This window comes from Oncorhynchus kisutch, linkage group LG29 (assembly GCF_002021735.2).
Source record: "Oncorhynchus kisutch isolate 150728-3 linkage group LG29, Okis_V2, whole genome shotgun sequence".
NCBI lineage: Eukaryota > Metazoa > Chordata > Actinopteri > Salmoniformes > Salmonidae > Oncorhynchus > Oncorhynchus kisutch.
Window position 1 is genome coordinate 672,408 of NC_034202.2, and position 14,690 is coordinate 687,097.

The window sequence follows — 14,690 nt, forward strand, 5'->3', positions numbered from 1 at the left end:
TGCATATTTAGTTAAAAGAAATGTCAACATGAAATATTAAACTAGGGAAATGGTCACTTCTCTTGCATTCATTGCACGCAGAGTCAGGGTATATGCAACAGTTTTATAATTAAGTCTATGATTTGATAAAGCAGTCTGACTGAGCGGTGGTAGGCAGCAGCAGGCTCGTAAGCATTCATTCAAACAGCACTTTACTGCGTTTGCCAGCAGCTCTTTGCAATGCTTCAAGCATTGCGCTGTTTATGACTTCAAGCCTATCAACTCCCGAGATTAGGTGGCAATACTAAAGTACCTATTAAAAGTACCTATTAGAACATCCAATAGTCAAATGTATATGAAATACAAATGGTATAGAGAGAATAGTTCTATAATAACTACAACCTAAAACCACCAGCTTTCATATGTTCTCATGTTCTGAGCAAGGAACTTAAACATTAGCTTTTTTACATGGCAATATTGCACTTTTACTTTCTTCCCCAGCACTTTGTTTTTGCATTATTTAAACCAAAATTGAACATGTTTCAATATTAATTTGAGACTAAATTGATTTTATTGATGTAATTATAGTAAGTTAAAATAAGTGTTTTTTGTTCATTCAGTATTGTTGTAATTGTCATTATTTTTGAATTTTTTTATACATATCTATATATCATATCTATGGTTCTCTACAGTTATATATATATATAAAATCGTCCGATTAATCAGTATCGGCTTTTTTTGGTCCTCCAATAATCAGTATCTTTGAAAAATCATAATCGGTCGACCTCTAGTTGTGTTGGTCTTTTTCTCAAATGCAAAGAGTGGTATCCAGTTTCTCTTAACCATCATGTGTACTGCCACTCATTTCCCTGAGGCCATTTCACTGAGGAAAATCACAGCTCCCAGTATTGTTGAGGCCCTGGTGAAATTATTTTCAATGTTTTGGACTTCCACGGGTAGTGCAATCACACCGAGGTTCAAAGTTCATGTCAAAGGTCTTTCAGCTAGTGCTACAACAGTTGGGTGTAACCCACTGCCCCTCTGGAGCCTACCACCCAGAATCTCAAGGTGCTCTTGATGAGATTTCATCAGACTTTCTATGTTGAGTTTACAGCTTTGAGTTTGAGAGACTGAGATGAAGGGTTCCCTCTTCTGCTGTTTGAAGCAAGTTTTAGTCCGAACGAGCTCGTGTTTGGACATCATGTCAGAGGTCCTTTTGAGCTTACTGAGAGAGAGGTTGTTGAAGGGCAACACCTTAAAAACAAATCTGTTTGAGCTCGTTAGCGCTTTTTGATACAGATTGCACCACACCAGTGAGAATCTGGAGAAGGCACAAATTAAAGTTTGGTTTGATTGAAAGACCCGAAACTGCATTTGAGGTGGGTGACCAAGTCCTGGTTTTGTTGCCCTTTCTGGGTTTTAACGTTTCAAGCTTCCTTTTCAAGCCTTTACCTTTTGTAAAAAAAAAATACTATCTGGAGTACATCGCCACAGGAAAAAAATCCTGGCTGTCATGTCAACATTTTGAAACCATACTTCACCCGCTACGATCGGGCAGAGAAGCCGGTGGAAACCGGTAGAGATGTTCTTCCTATAGCCACTGCTGTCACCCTTGACTATAGTCTTCCTCAATAGCATGAGGGAAGCCCAATACACCCTGTGCCTGTTGGACGGTTAAGTAACTCAGAGATTCTAGAAGACTTGTCTCCAGAGGAAAAAAGCAACATTGTTGCAGTACTTTTAGAATATCAGGGTTTATTCTCAGAGAGCCAATTCAAACAATTGTACTAGAGCATGACATTGACGTTGGGGACTCTGCCCCAATCAAAGAACATGCCTATCGAGTGAACCCTGAAAAGAGAGAAAGTCTGCAGTGAGGCAGAGTTAATGTTTGAGAACGACATTACAAAAAATGGCAACAGCCCGTGGAGTTCGCCCTGTATATTAGTACCTAAGGTGGATGGGTCTCTACGGCTTTTCACAAATCTAATGCCAATTGTATGGACCGTGTTGGCGCTGCTAAGTATGTTAGAACTTGCTATCTGCTGAAGGGAAATTGGCTGATCCCTCTGAGCGCGCCATGGAGTTGTCTGCTTTCATTCCTCCTGACGGTTTGTTTTCCTACCTTTTTACATTCCGTTTGGGTTACCCTCCTACAGAAAGACGATAACACTGTTGAGCACCCTGTGGAATGCTTTTAATAGAAATTGGACACACATCAAAGAAACAACTCGACTATCGAAGAAGAGACGCTCACTCATTTTCCTGCAAAAGACTGACTCTTTTGCTGGAGTCTCGTATTGTGGGAGTTTCCCCATGAAATCAGACATGGCTGTATTAAGGACAACTTGCTTGCTGATTTGTCTTTCAAGGGTCTAAGTTTTGTTTAGCCAGTGTGTAGCCCTGGCTCACAATTTATTTGAGTTTTGTTTTTGATCGGCTCATTCCAAGGGAATGATTTGAGATTGTTGGTTCCAACTGACATGTCTTTGTGAGACGCAGAGTAGGTGAACAGATGCTCTCCGCGTGTGTGGTTCCCACCGTGAACGTGATGTTGTGGGGGTACTTTACTGGTGACACTCTCTGTGATTTATTTAGAATTCAAGTCACACTTAACCAGCATGGCTACCACAGCATTCTGCATCTGGTTTGGGCTTAGTGAGACTCATTTGTTTTTCAACAGGACAATGACCCAAAACACACCTCCAATCTATGGAAGGGCTATTTAACCAAGAAGGAGAGTGATGGTGTGCTGCATCAGATTACCTGGCCTCCACTGTCACCCAACCTCAACCCAATTTAGATGGTTTGGGATGAGTTGGACCGCAGAGTGAAGGAAAAGCAGCCAACAAGTGCTCAGCATATGTGGGAACGCCTTCAAGCTGTCATCAAGGAAAAGGGTGGCTACTTTGACAAATATCAAATATATTTTTATTTACACTTTTTTGGTTACTACATGATTCCATGTGTGTTATTTCATAGTTTTGAAGTCGTCACTATTATTCTACAATGTAAAAAAATGTCAAAATAAAGAGTCCTGTGTGTTCAAACTTTTGACTGGATATTATTTAGTGTATGTTCTGTAAATACGAGATTAAATCATTAATATTCTGATGGGTGACAATTAGCCTATCACTTGTGAATGATGCCCAGCATAAGGCCAGAAACAATGCATACCTTTTTTTGTAGGCTTATGTAGCCCATAGGCCTACATGTTTTGATGAGGGTTATTTAGACTCAAGTGGCCAAATAATTTTCTTAACATGAAGCACATTAATCTGCTTTCCAATGGGTGTAGAGCATAAGTGGCATTCATAAGCAGCCCGTGAGTTTCCAGTTTGGGGAAGATAATTTTCACCATAAAAACCACCTTTATCATTATTATTTCCAGTTTATCATAAAAGCATTACATGCATTATTGCATTTCCGGTCACTTTTGATATTTGTATTTTCCTGCTATTGGAACATTTAAGCTGCTGATTTTATAATGTGAAGAAATAGCCTAATAGTTTATCAATATTTTAAATGTTCTGTTGCATCAGCCCCATTGCTTAAAACAGGTGTTTTGATGCCAGTGGTTGTATTAATTTGGTAATTCTATCGCATCCCACAACTGTCCCAGACTATTTTAGGCAGAAGAGTACTGGCCCGGTTTCTTCCTAGGTTCCTCCCTTTCAATGGAGTTTTTCCTAGCCACTGTGCTTCTACATCTGCATTGCTTGCTGTTTGTGGTTTTAGGCTCAGTTTCTGTACAGCACTTTGACATCTGCTGATGTAAAAAAGGGCTTTAAAAATACATTTCATGTTCAGGTACAACTTGCCATGTGGAAGCAGAGAGAACAGTCTGTGGCTGGAGTCGAACAATTTTCTGGTCTTTCATGTTCACACTGAATGACCCTAAAGCTTTCTCAGTGTCAGGTTTGGGTTCACTTCAGTTTTCAATTGAGGAAGTGAATTTCAATTGACTTCCTGAATCGAAATGAGTTTTGACCCCATCCTGCTCAGTGTAGTAAGTACATAGCCATTGGTATGTTTCTCTGACATTAAATAATGGCAGCTGTTTGGTTTATTGGTCAGATCCCCCTGAGAAGCCTGTGAACCTGTCCTGCATGGCTGTCCAGTCTGACCAAAAGATTTCCTCCAACGTCACGTGCACATGGCAGCCTGGGACAAGAGACGAGATTCTGAAAACCACTTATACCTTGTTTGGCAGTCTAATGTGAGTGTCATACATAAGGTTAGATACATGGTGAATACCAACATTATTTTTTAAATCGGTGAATGGAAAACCTGGCTTCAGTTCTGAGAACCCCTAAATATCAAGGTTCTTAGATAGTGTATGTGACTTGTTAATTACTGATTTCTGATCGATTAACAATGTAGATCATTGTTGTGTTTATTCAGTGTCTCAAATAAGAGCAGAAAAGCTCACAGAAGCAGTGGATACATCGACTTCGGCACCTTTCCAAGCTTCATGCAACTTGCTATGTGGGTAGAAGTTGAAAACAAGTTGGGGAAGGTTCGATCTGACATTCTGGATATTTATGCTGCTGATTTGGGTAGGTGGAGTGAAATGTATTTTCTGATTGCCCTTGAGGTTTTTACAATGATTATCACCTCCCCCATATAGTTTAATGGTTTGTCCTGTTTTGCAGTGAAAACGAATCCCCCATCAGATGTCAATATTCTTTCCGAGAATAACTTTTCCAGGACACTCTTAGTGAGTTGGAAGCACCCTATCCATGTAACCTATGTAACGCTGAAATACAACATCAGGTTCTGCACTGTGGGCTCTGGAGACTGGACTGAGGTAAATAGCTCACAATACATGTTAAAATGATGTTCTTTAGACCTCAGAACTAGACTAATGTTGATATGTTCCGTGCCATTTGTTGTCACCTCAATCCCAAAATGAAAGGATAAGCATCATATCATTTCCTGGTGAAGGGATATGGTATGATCTACACAATGTGTATGATCTGCCATACACATTGGGTGTGTATGGCATGGGCTTGACGTTGGACTTGTTATAAGGTGTGTAAACATCTGGCAAATGTTGTAGTGAAATCTCTCTTTAATGTTAAAAGCCATCTATCCTATCCTTATTCTGTGTTATCAACAGTGAATCAAACATTCTACTTGTATTGTTGGTGTTGCAAATTCACTGTAATCAGGCACATTGTTGCCCTCTTGACTCCATTTGTCATTATGTCCATTTAATTGACTCTCTTTTAGGTACCCCCAAATGACACTGAAAGCTACAAGGAGTCTTTCCGTCTTCAGTACCTCAAGCCGGACACGGAGTATGTAGTGCAGGTGCGATGCATTCATCATATGGGCTATGGCTATTGGAGTGACTGGAGCGCTAACTCTACCGCCAGGACCCCAGAGGACAGTGAGTAGCCATGACAACAAGCATATATCATTCGATTGTGTTTCATTTAGCATGTTAAGCTGTAGAACTCATATGTGAAGTCAGTGTATGAGTGATTGTGATCCAGGTAGCTAGTCTATGGATGGCTCAGTTTGTCATATCTCAGATGGCTGAGTTATATCGATTTTGGCTCTGTTCTTTGCCCAGAGCCTACAAGTAAGCCAGACCTATGGAGAGTCATCATTCCCAGCCAAGTCAAAAGTGAGCGGAGAGTGCAAGTGATGTGTAAGGTAATGAAGGCCATACTGAAAATAGAGTGCCACAGTGATGTCTTCATAATACCCATAAAACCTAGTGGTCAAACACGGAAATGGTTGCAATAGTCGTTTTTGACCATCATTTGGGTGTAGACCTCACTGTGAAATACTGACTTACAAGCTCTCACTGTGTGCGTTCCTATGAATGGAACAGTCCTCCACATGTTGGCAAGTATTCGGCCAGCAACCTTCACCTGTCAGCGGCAACCGCTTTCACGAGCTCCTCATTTGTACAAATACAGAAGGTAAACCACTCCATTATTTTGATGACCCAACTGTGAAACATAATTTATGTAAACTGACATTTGTTGCTTATTTCCTACTTTTTAGATGTGAAATAGAACTGTAAACTCAGCGTTCAGGTTGGTTCCACCAGGCTTATCATAATCGTGTGTGTGTGACCAGTATCTTTGAGGGGCCAGGCGCTGATCTACGCTGCTTTCCCCATCAATGGGGCTCTGGCAAAGACCTAATTTCTTGCCTTCACACCAACGGTTGTCAATGGGGAGAACAGAATTTGGTATGTTTAGGCTGGCCTGGTAACTTCAACATCATATCTGTTTATGTCAGATATCACCTATTCTAACTACCATTAGAAATAGAACAGTGACTGTATGTGTGTTCAAAGATACCTGTATGAGCAAGATGATGTGATGGAATCCGGTGGGCTTGATGCTGATGTCTGAAATGGAGACACACATCACATCATCTTGCTCATACAGGTATCTTTGAACACACATACAGCGGCCCTCAGCAAGATGATGTGATGGAATCCGGTGGGCTTGATGCTGATGTCTGAAATGGAGACACACATCACATCATCTTGCTCATACAGGTATCTTTGAACACACATACAGGGGCCCTCAGCAATAAAATGTAACTTTTTTTTATGTGTCTTTTGATATTTGTTGAATCGAATGGTATCAATGGACCTGTGTATTCTTCAAACATATTAGGGAACTCCTTTCTTAGGCTACATGGTGTCCTGTACACCATATAGGAAGGTTTGACGACTGACATGTTTGGCAAGGTAGCCCCTGCCCCACCAGACTAATATCTGTATTGGCGATGAATGGCAATTGGATGAAAGACGAGTGTAATATTCGCACATTGTTATATTGCCAGAAAATAATTTAAACAGTTATGTGAAAGATGGCTTATTCTGTGGAACTGTTACACTTGGAAGTTATCAAAACACTGATCTCACATCTGTAGTTATTGAACTTTAGCTGGACACATGAGGCGTACCCAGGATGGAGTGTCATGCACTCCACATTTGCTGCCACCTGACTGCACATGTCCTTAACATGTAATGCATTATATAGATGGAAGGGACTCCCCCACTGGAGAGTAGAAGACATAACCTCATCCAGAGAGTTAGAGAGCCACATCCTTAGATTTGGGCAAGTAATACCACAGAAATGCCATTCTGGTCAGACAGCTGAAGTTGTACTCCAGACACAACTGATTTTGATTAGTTAGGTAAAGTGTAGGCATAGTCTTTATAAGCACAATATATTTACAGCAGAAAATGCTTTGTATTTGTAACATGAACATAAAATATTTTATATTTTTTTAGGTGATGTATTTACTCTCAAGGTGGGCGACGTTTGTGCAATGTCCACATGTAGCCCACACCTGTAGGCGTATTAGTTCTGGGATTTTGTCTCCCGGGAAAGATAAACAGTGGACATAAGGACAGACGAGACAAAACTAGCCAGTTTTAGAATTGTGTTGTAGGACAGCTGAGCTGATTTTAAACTAGCAGTAGTTGATATTGTTTCCACAGTAACATGTATTTATATTTTGGTATTTGGTATTTTTTTTAGGATCCCCATTAGCTGCTCTTCCTGGGGTCCACATGAAACATGACATAATACAGAACATTAATAGACATACAGTTGAAGTCGGAAGTTTACATACGTTTCGGTTGGAGTCTTTTAAAACTCGTTTTTCAACCATTCCACAAATTTCTTGTTAACAAACTATAGTTTTGTCAAGTCAGTTAGGACATCTACTTTGTGCATGACACAAGTCATTTTTCCAACAATTGTTTACAGACCAATTATTTCACTTATAATTCACTGTATCACAATTCCAGTGGGTCAGAAGGTTACATACACTAAGTTGACTGTGCATTTAAACAGCTTGGAAAATTCCAGAAAATGATGTCATGGCTTTAGAAGCTTCTGCTAATTGACATCATTTGAGTCAATTGGAGTTGTACCTGTGAATGTATTTCAAGGCCTACCTTCAAACTCAGTGCCTATTTGCTTGACATCATGAGAAAATCAAAAGAAATCAGCCAAGACCTCTGAAAAAAATTGTAGACCACATGTCTGGTTCATCCTTGAGAGCAATTTCCAAATGCCTGAAGGTACCATGTTCATCTGTACAAACAAGAGTACGCAAGTATAAACTCCATGGGACCACGCAGCCGTCATTCCGCTCAGGAAGGAGACGTGTTCTGTCTCCTAGAGATGAACATACTTTGGTGCGAAAAGTGCATATCAATCCCAGAACAACAGCAAAAGACCTTGTGAAGATGCTGGAGAAACAGGTACAATCTGTATTGGCCACCCATTCTATATCACAGTAAAACAAGGAATATATCGACATAACCTGAAAGGCCGCTCAGCAAAGAAGAAGCCACTGCTCCAAAACTGCCTTAAAAAAGCCAGACTATGGTTTGCAATTGCACATGGGGACAACACCATCCCAACCATGAAGAACGGGGGTGGCAGCATCATGTTGTGGGGGTGCTTTGCTGCAGGAGGGACTGGTATACTTCACAAAATAATTGGCATCATGAGGCAGGAAAATTATGTGGATATATTGAAGCAACATCTCAAGACGTCAGGAAGTTACACCTTGGACGCAGATGGGTCCAAATGGACAATGACCCCAAGCATACTTCCAAAGTTGTGGCAAAATGGCTTAAGGACAACAAAGTCAAGGTATTGGAGTGTCCATCACAAAGCCCTGACCTCAATCCTATAGACAATTTGTGGGCAGAACTGAAAAGGCATGTGCGGGCAAGGAGGCCTACAAACCTGACTCGGTTACAGCAGCTCTGTCATATGCCTTTTATACATAACACCTGACTTGAAGTAAAGATTCAATTATGTATTAATCAATGCCACAAAACTGGGACATTGAAAATAAACCATAATTACATTGTGAGAGCGCACAGATTTTTCTGCTTTTCCATTATACAAATTGGACCAGCACAAATGACACAATGTAAACAGCATATTGTGATTTTTGGTGGGGGAGTTACAAATGAGTGATTCCTCACAAAACCCAGGACTGGTTTTCACAAAATATAATCCAAAACCCAGACATTAAAGGACTGGTTTTCACAAAATATAATCCAAAACCCAGACATTAAAGGACTGGTTTTCACAAAATATAATCCAAAACCCAGACATTAAAGGACTGGTTTTCACAAAATGTAATCCAAAACCCAGACATTAAAGGACTGGTTTTCACAAAATATAATCCAAAACCCAGACATTAAAGGACTGGTTTTCACAAAATGTAATCCAAAACCCAGACATTAAAGGACTGGTTTTCACAAAATGTAATCCCATTGAAGAAGTGTCCTTTTGGAGGAAGGATTGTTGACGTATACTGAATAAAAAGCCCTAATATATGGATTTCACATGACTGGAAATAAAGACATGTATCTGTTGGTCACAGATACCTTTAAAAACTGTGGATCAGAAAACCAGTCAGCATTTGGTATGACCACCATTTGCCTCATGCAGCGTGGCACTTCTCCTTCGTATAGAGTTGATCAGGCTGTTGATTGTGGAATGTTGTCCCACTCCTCTTCAAAGGCTATGCGAAGTTTCTGGAGATTGGTTGGAACTGGAACATGCTGTTGTACACGTCTGGGACATTTTCAGCTACCAGGATTCATGTACAGATCCTTGGGACATGGGGACTTGCATTATCATGCTGAAACATGAGATGATGGCGGCGGATGAATGGCATGACAATGGGCCTCAGTATCTCTTCACAGTATCTCTTTGCATTCAAATTGCTATCAATACAATGCAATTGTGTTCGTTGTCCGTAGCTTATGCCTGCCCATACCATAACCCCACCGCCACCATGGGGTGGCTCTCTGTTCACAACGTTGACATCAGCAAACCGCTTGCCCACACAGCGCCATACACGTGGTCTGCAGTTGTAAGTCTTTCTCTAAAATGACGTTGGAGGCGGCTCATGGTAGAGAAATTAACATTAAATTATCTTGCAACTGCTCTTGTGGACATTCCTGCAGTCAGCATGCCAATTGCATTCTCTCTCAACTTGAGACATCTGTGGCATTGTGTTGTGATACAATTGCACATTTTAGATTGGCCTTGTATTGTCCCCAGCACAAGGTGCACCCGTGTAATAATCATGCTGTTTAATCAGCTTATTGATATGCCACACTTGTCAGGTGGATAGATTGTCTTGATAAAGGAGATATGCTCACTTGCTTTTGTGCACAAAATTTGAGAGAAATGCACTTTTTTTCAGCTCAATGAACAACACTTTACATGTTGCGTTTTCATATTTTTTTTCATTTTGTATCTACAAATTGGCATAAAATCTGACATTTTGGCCTTACACAGCACTCTTTTAAGACTCCATTGTGTTTCATCTGTAGGTGCTGCAAAGCAAACATTGGTGTCATATGAAGCTTTGTCGCTTGTTCTGTGATATGAGTATATTTATGAATATAAAAAATAAACATGAATATTGAATAATATTTGTAAAACTAGCAGAGATCCCACTCTGGAACTTTGATATGCCCATTAAGTATATTATGTTCATCAATGTATTGAAAGAAATCTAATAAAAAAATGTAATATATTCATTAAAGTCACCATGTCTGAGAGAGATTTACATGGTTCTCAATACGTCACGCTAGGAAACCCTATATGAAATACCTTATTTGAAAAGGTTATAAAATCCCACATTTGAAAGTGTATGGTGAAAAAAATTATTGGAACCATTTCCGTGTGTGACCGCTAAGTTTTATGGGTATTACTGTATGACTCACACTGTGGTACTCTATACTACTGATTTATTATCAGCTCCATCTAAGGAATAATAACAGGTGATTGGTTGTTGCCTTCTTCTTTTCCCTGCTACAGGATCCAGTGGAGTCCAATGGAAGGATACAGGGCTACAGCATCAAGATCCAAGATGGAAACTGGGAGACGGTGGCGGTCAATGACTCTGACCTGGATTCTAGGTCGCAAGAGAGGAAAATTATCCCCCTTTACCAGATTCCCTGGTCTGACAAGAGAAGAGGCCTCATTGAATTGAAGGCCTGGAATTCTGTTGGCGAGTCTCCCCAAGCGTCTTTGGTCATCCCAAAATTGACACAAGGTATTTTGACCTTGTCAGCTATACACTATGGTGTTACACTCATACTTCCTTCTCAATCTTACCAATGAAGTAACTGAACAAAAATATAAATGCAACAATTTCAAAGATTACAGCTACAGTTCATCAGTCTGTAATGTAAATAAATGTATTAGGCCCTAATCTATGGATTTCACATGACTGGGAATACAGATCTGTTGGTAGGGGCATGGATCAAAAAACATTCATTATCTGGTGTGACCACCATTTGCCTCATGCAGCGCAATACATTTCCTTCACACAGATTTGATCAGGCTGTTGATTGTGGACTGTGGAATGTTGTCTTATTGCTGTGCGATGTTGCTGGATATTGGGGGGGGAACTGGAACACGCTGTCGTACACGTCGATCCAGAGCATCCCAAACATGCTCAATGGGTGACATGTCTGTTGAGTATGCAGAAAGTGGAAGAATTGGGACATTTTTAGCTTCCAGGAATTGTGTACAGATCCTTGCGACATTCGGGCCTTGCATTATTTATTTTTATTTCACCTTTATTTAACCAGGTAGGCCAGTTGGGAACAAGTTCTCATTTACAACTGCGACCTGGCCAAGATAGAGCAAAGCAGTGCGACACAAACAACACAGGGTTACACATGGGATAAACAAACATACAGTCAATAACACAATAGAAACGTCTACATACAGTGTGTGAAAATGTAGTAAGATTCAGGAGGTAAGGCCATAGTGGCGAAATAATTACAATTTAGCAATTTAACACTGGAGTGATAGATGTACATTCATCTTCTGCACAAGTAGAGATACTGGGGTGCAAAGGAGCAAAAAAAAATAACAGTATGGGGATGAGGTAGTTGGGTGGGTTATTTACAGATGGGGATGAGGTAGTTGGGTGGGTTATTTACAGATGGGGATGAGGTAGTTGGGTGGGTTATTTACAGATGGGCTATGTACAGGTGCAATGATCGGTAAGCTGCTCTGACAGCTGATGCTTAAAGTTAATGAGGGAGAGCTAAGTCTCCGTGTTACGAATCCCTTTTAGCCCGACAGTCTAGGGGGGATGGTAATGAGACCCGTAACATAACTCATGCAATTTATAATAGTGACAAAGTAAAAGTGTGAACGAAATAACCACGACAACTGAAATCTACCGTCAAACTCAGGGTTTATTAATAAACACACGGTAATGGGGGGGAGCAGGAAAAGGGGCTGAGCTGGACCCAAGGAAAGGCACAATAAGTATTCAAAAACACCCCTAAGCTAGACTAGCCTACTTTAACAACAGCTAACTAACTAACCAAAAATACAGTGGGTGGTCCGCCCAGTTCTAACTAGTGTATTTAACAAAGTTTACCTACGGGTAGTGTAGGCCCATGGGCGACTTGTCTTGGTTCCCCCTTTTTCCACCAGCAAACACCATAACCAAAAACAATACTCACAGGTGATGACAAAGGTATATGGAGGTGCTCAAACAAAAGAGAGGTCAATACACAAAGAGAGAGTGAACCAGCGAGACCTACAGACATGGCATTTACAGAGAGATTGATTTCAACAGCAAACAACTGATAGGGTTTGCTGTCAGGCCTGGAAAGGGAAAGGAACGGTGATTGGGTAGGAAACAGGAGGTGTGTCTTCTGATTGATGATTAGTGACTGATTGGGGAGTGATGATTTTCACCTGTGAGGGGAGAAGGAGAGAAAAGAAACACACACACAGGATACACACACAGGATACTTGTATCCGTAACACTCCGGCTTCAGTGATTTTTGCAATTCGTTCCAGTCAGTGGCAGCAGAGAACTGCAAGGAAAGGCGTCCAAATGAGGAATTGTCTTTGGGGGTGACCAGTAAAACATACCTGCTGGAGCGCGTGCTACGGGTGGGTGTTGCTATGGTTACCCGTGAGCTGAGATAAGGCGGGGCTTTACCTAGCAAAGACTTCTAGATCACCTGGAGCCAGTGGGTTTGGAGATGAATATGAAGTGAGGGCCAGCCAACAAGAGCATACAGGTCGCAGTGGTGGGTAGTATATGGGGCTTCAGTGACAAAGCGGATGGCACTGTGATAGACTACATCCAATTTGCTGAGTAGAGTGTTGGAGGCTATTTTGTAAAGGACATCACCGAAGTCAAGGATCGGCAGGATAAGTCCGTTTTACGAGGGTATGTTTGGCAGCATGAGTGAAGGATGCTTTGTTGCGAAATAGGTAGCCAATTCTAGATTTAATGCTGAAACATGAGGTGATGGTGGCGGATGAATGGCACGACAATGGGCCTCAGGATCTCATCACGGTATCTCTGTAAGCTTTTCGTTTATATGGAACATTTCTGGGATCTTTTATTTCAGCTCATGAAACATGGGATCAACACTTTACATGTTGCGTTTATGTTTGTTCAGTGTATATCGTCGCTCTCTGATGGAAATATCTCCAAAAAGGCAATTTTTCAGGAAGAGAGAAAGTTATTTCAACATTGATGGACACAGCATCACAAAAGTTCATAACGACCGCATTCTGGGTTAGATATTCACTAAACAATTGCTGTTTTACAACAACAAAAAATTATTGGGAGTTACGAGTTTGGTGCATATTATATGTGGAGAACATGTTGCCATTTTTGCTTTAATTTTCCAATATTGTTTTATCATGTGAATAATTTATAGACTGTTCTGATGAACTGTACTTTATAATCAGAGAGCCACATCAATTTACAGAAATACTCATAATAAACATTGATAAAGATACAACTATTATACATGGAACTTTAGATAAACTTCTCCTTAATGCAACCACTGTGTCAGATTTCAAAAAAACTTCACGGAGAAACAAACCATGCAATAATCTGAGTACAGCCATTAGACAACAAAGCAGCCAAAAAGATAACCGCCATATTGGGTAGTCAACATTACTCAGAAATAGCATTTTAAATATTCACCTACCTTTGATGATCTTCATCAGAATGCACTCCCAGGAATCCCAGTTCCACCTTCTTTTTTTTTAGGGCGTTTGGTAAACAAATCCAAAAGCGTGTTCAGGTCGCGCCAAACGTCGGACGAAAAGTTCTAAAAGTTCCGTTACAGCCCGTAGAAACATGCCAACCTAAGTATGGAATCAATCTTTAGGATGTTTTTCACATAAAACTTAATTAATGTTCCAACCGGACAATTCCTTTGTCTGTATAAATGAAGGGGAACGTAGCTACCTTTCACGTGAGCGCGCCAGACCGACGCTGTGGCACTCTCGGTTTCACACCTGCCATATTAGTCCTGTTATACTCACAGACATCATTCAAACAGTTTTAGAAACTTCAGCGTCTCTTCTATCCAATACGAAAAATAATATGCATATATTAGCATTTGGGACAGAGTAGGAGGCAGTTCCCTCTGGGCACGCTATTCATCCAAAAGTGAAAATGCTGCCCCCTATCCCAAAAGAGTTAAGAAAATATTTACCAAATAATCTAAAGTAAAAAATTATAAAAAGTAACGTAATAAAATAACAATAACGATGCTATATATGTACTGGTACCGAGTCAATGTGCGGGATCTAGGTTTTACATTTAGATTTAAAGAAAATGTACAACTAAAGGATGCATTTTTTTACTCCTCCCATTGACTTGCCAAACCCCAAACCCTGGTC

At 40.5% G+C, this 14,690-nt stretch overlaps 1 protein-coding gene across 1 annotated transcript in view; it reads left to right on the plus strand.

Annotated features, from left to right (window-relative positions):
- LOC109873548 (interleukin-6 receptor subunit beta) overlaps positions 1-14,690 on the plus strand; it is a 62,496-nt gene that overhangs the window by 20,298 nt on the left and 27,508 nt on the right. The window contains exons 4-9 of the mRNA XM_031808971.1: positions 4,057-4,198; positions 4,384-4,538; positions 4,635-4,789; positions 5,215-5,374; positions 5,561-5,643; positions 10,824-11,061. Coding sequence (XP_031664831.1) covers positions 4,057-4,198; positions 4,384-4,538; positions 4,635-4,789; positions 5,215-5,374; positions 5,561-5,643; positions 10,824-11,061 — 933 coding nt within the window. The remainder of the gene's footprint in view (positions 1-4,056; positions 4,199-4,383; positions 4,539-4,634; positions 4,790-5,214; positions 5,375-5,560; positions 5,644-10,823; positions 11,062-14,690) is intronic.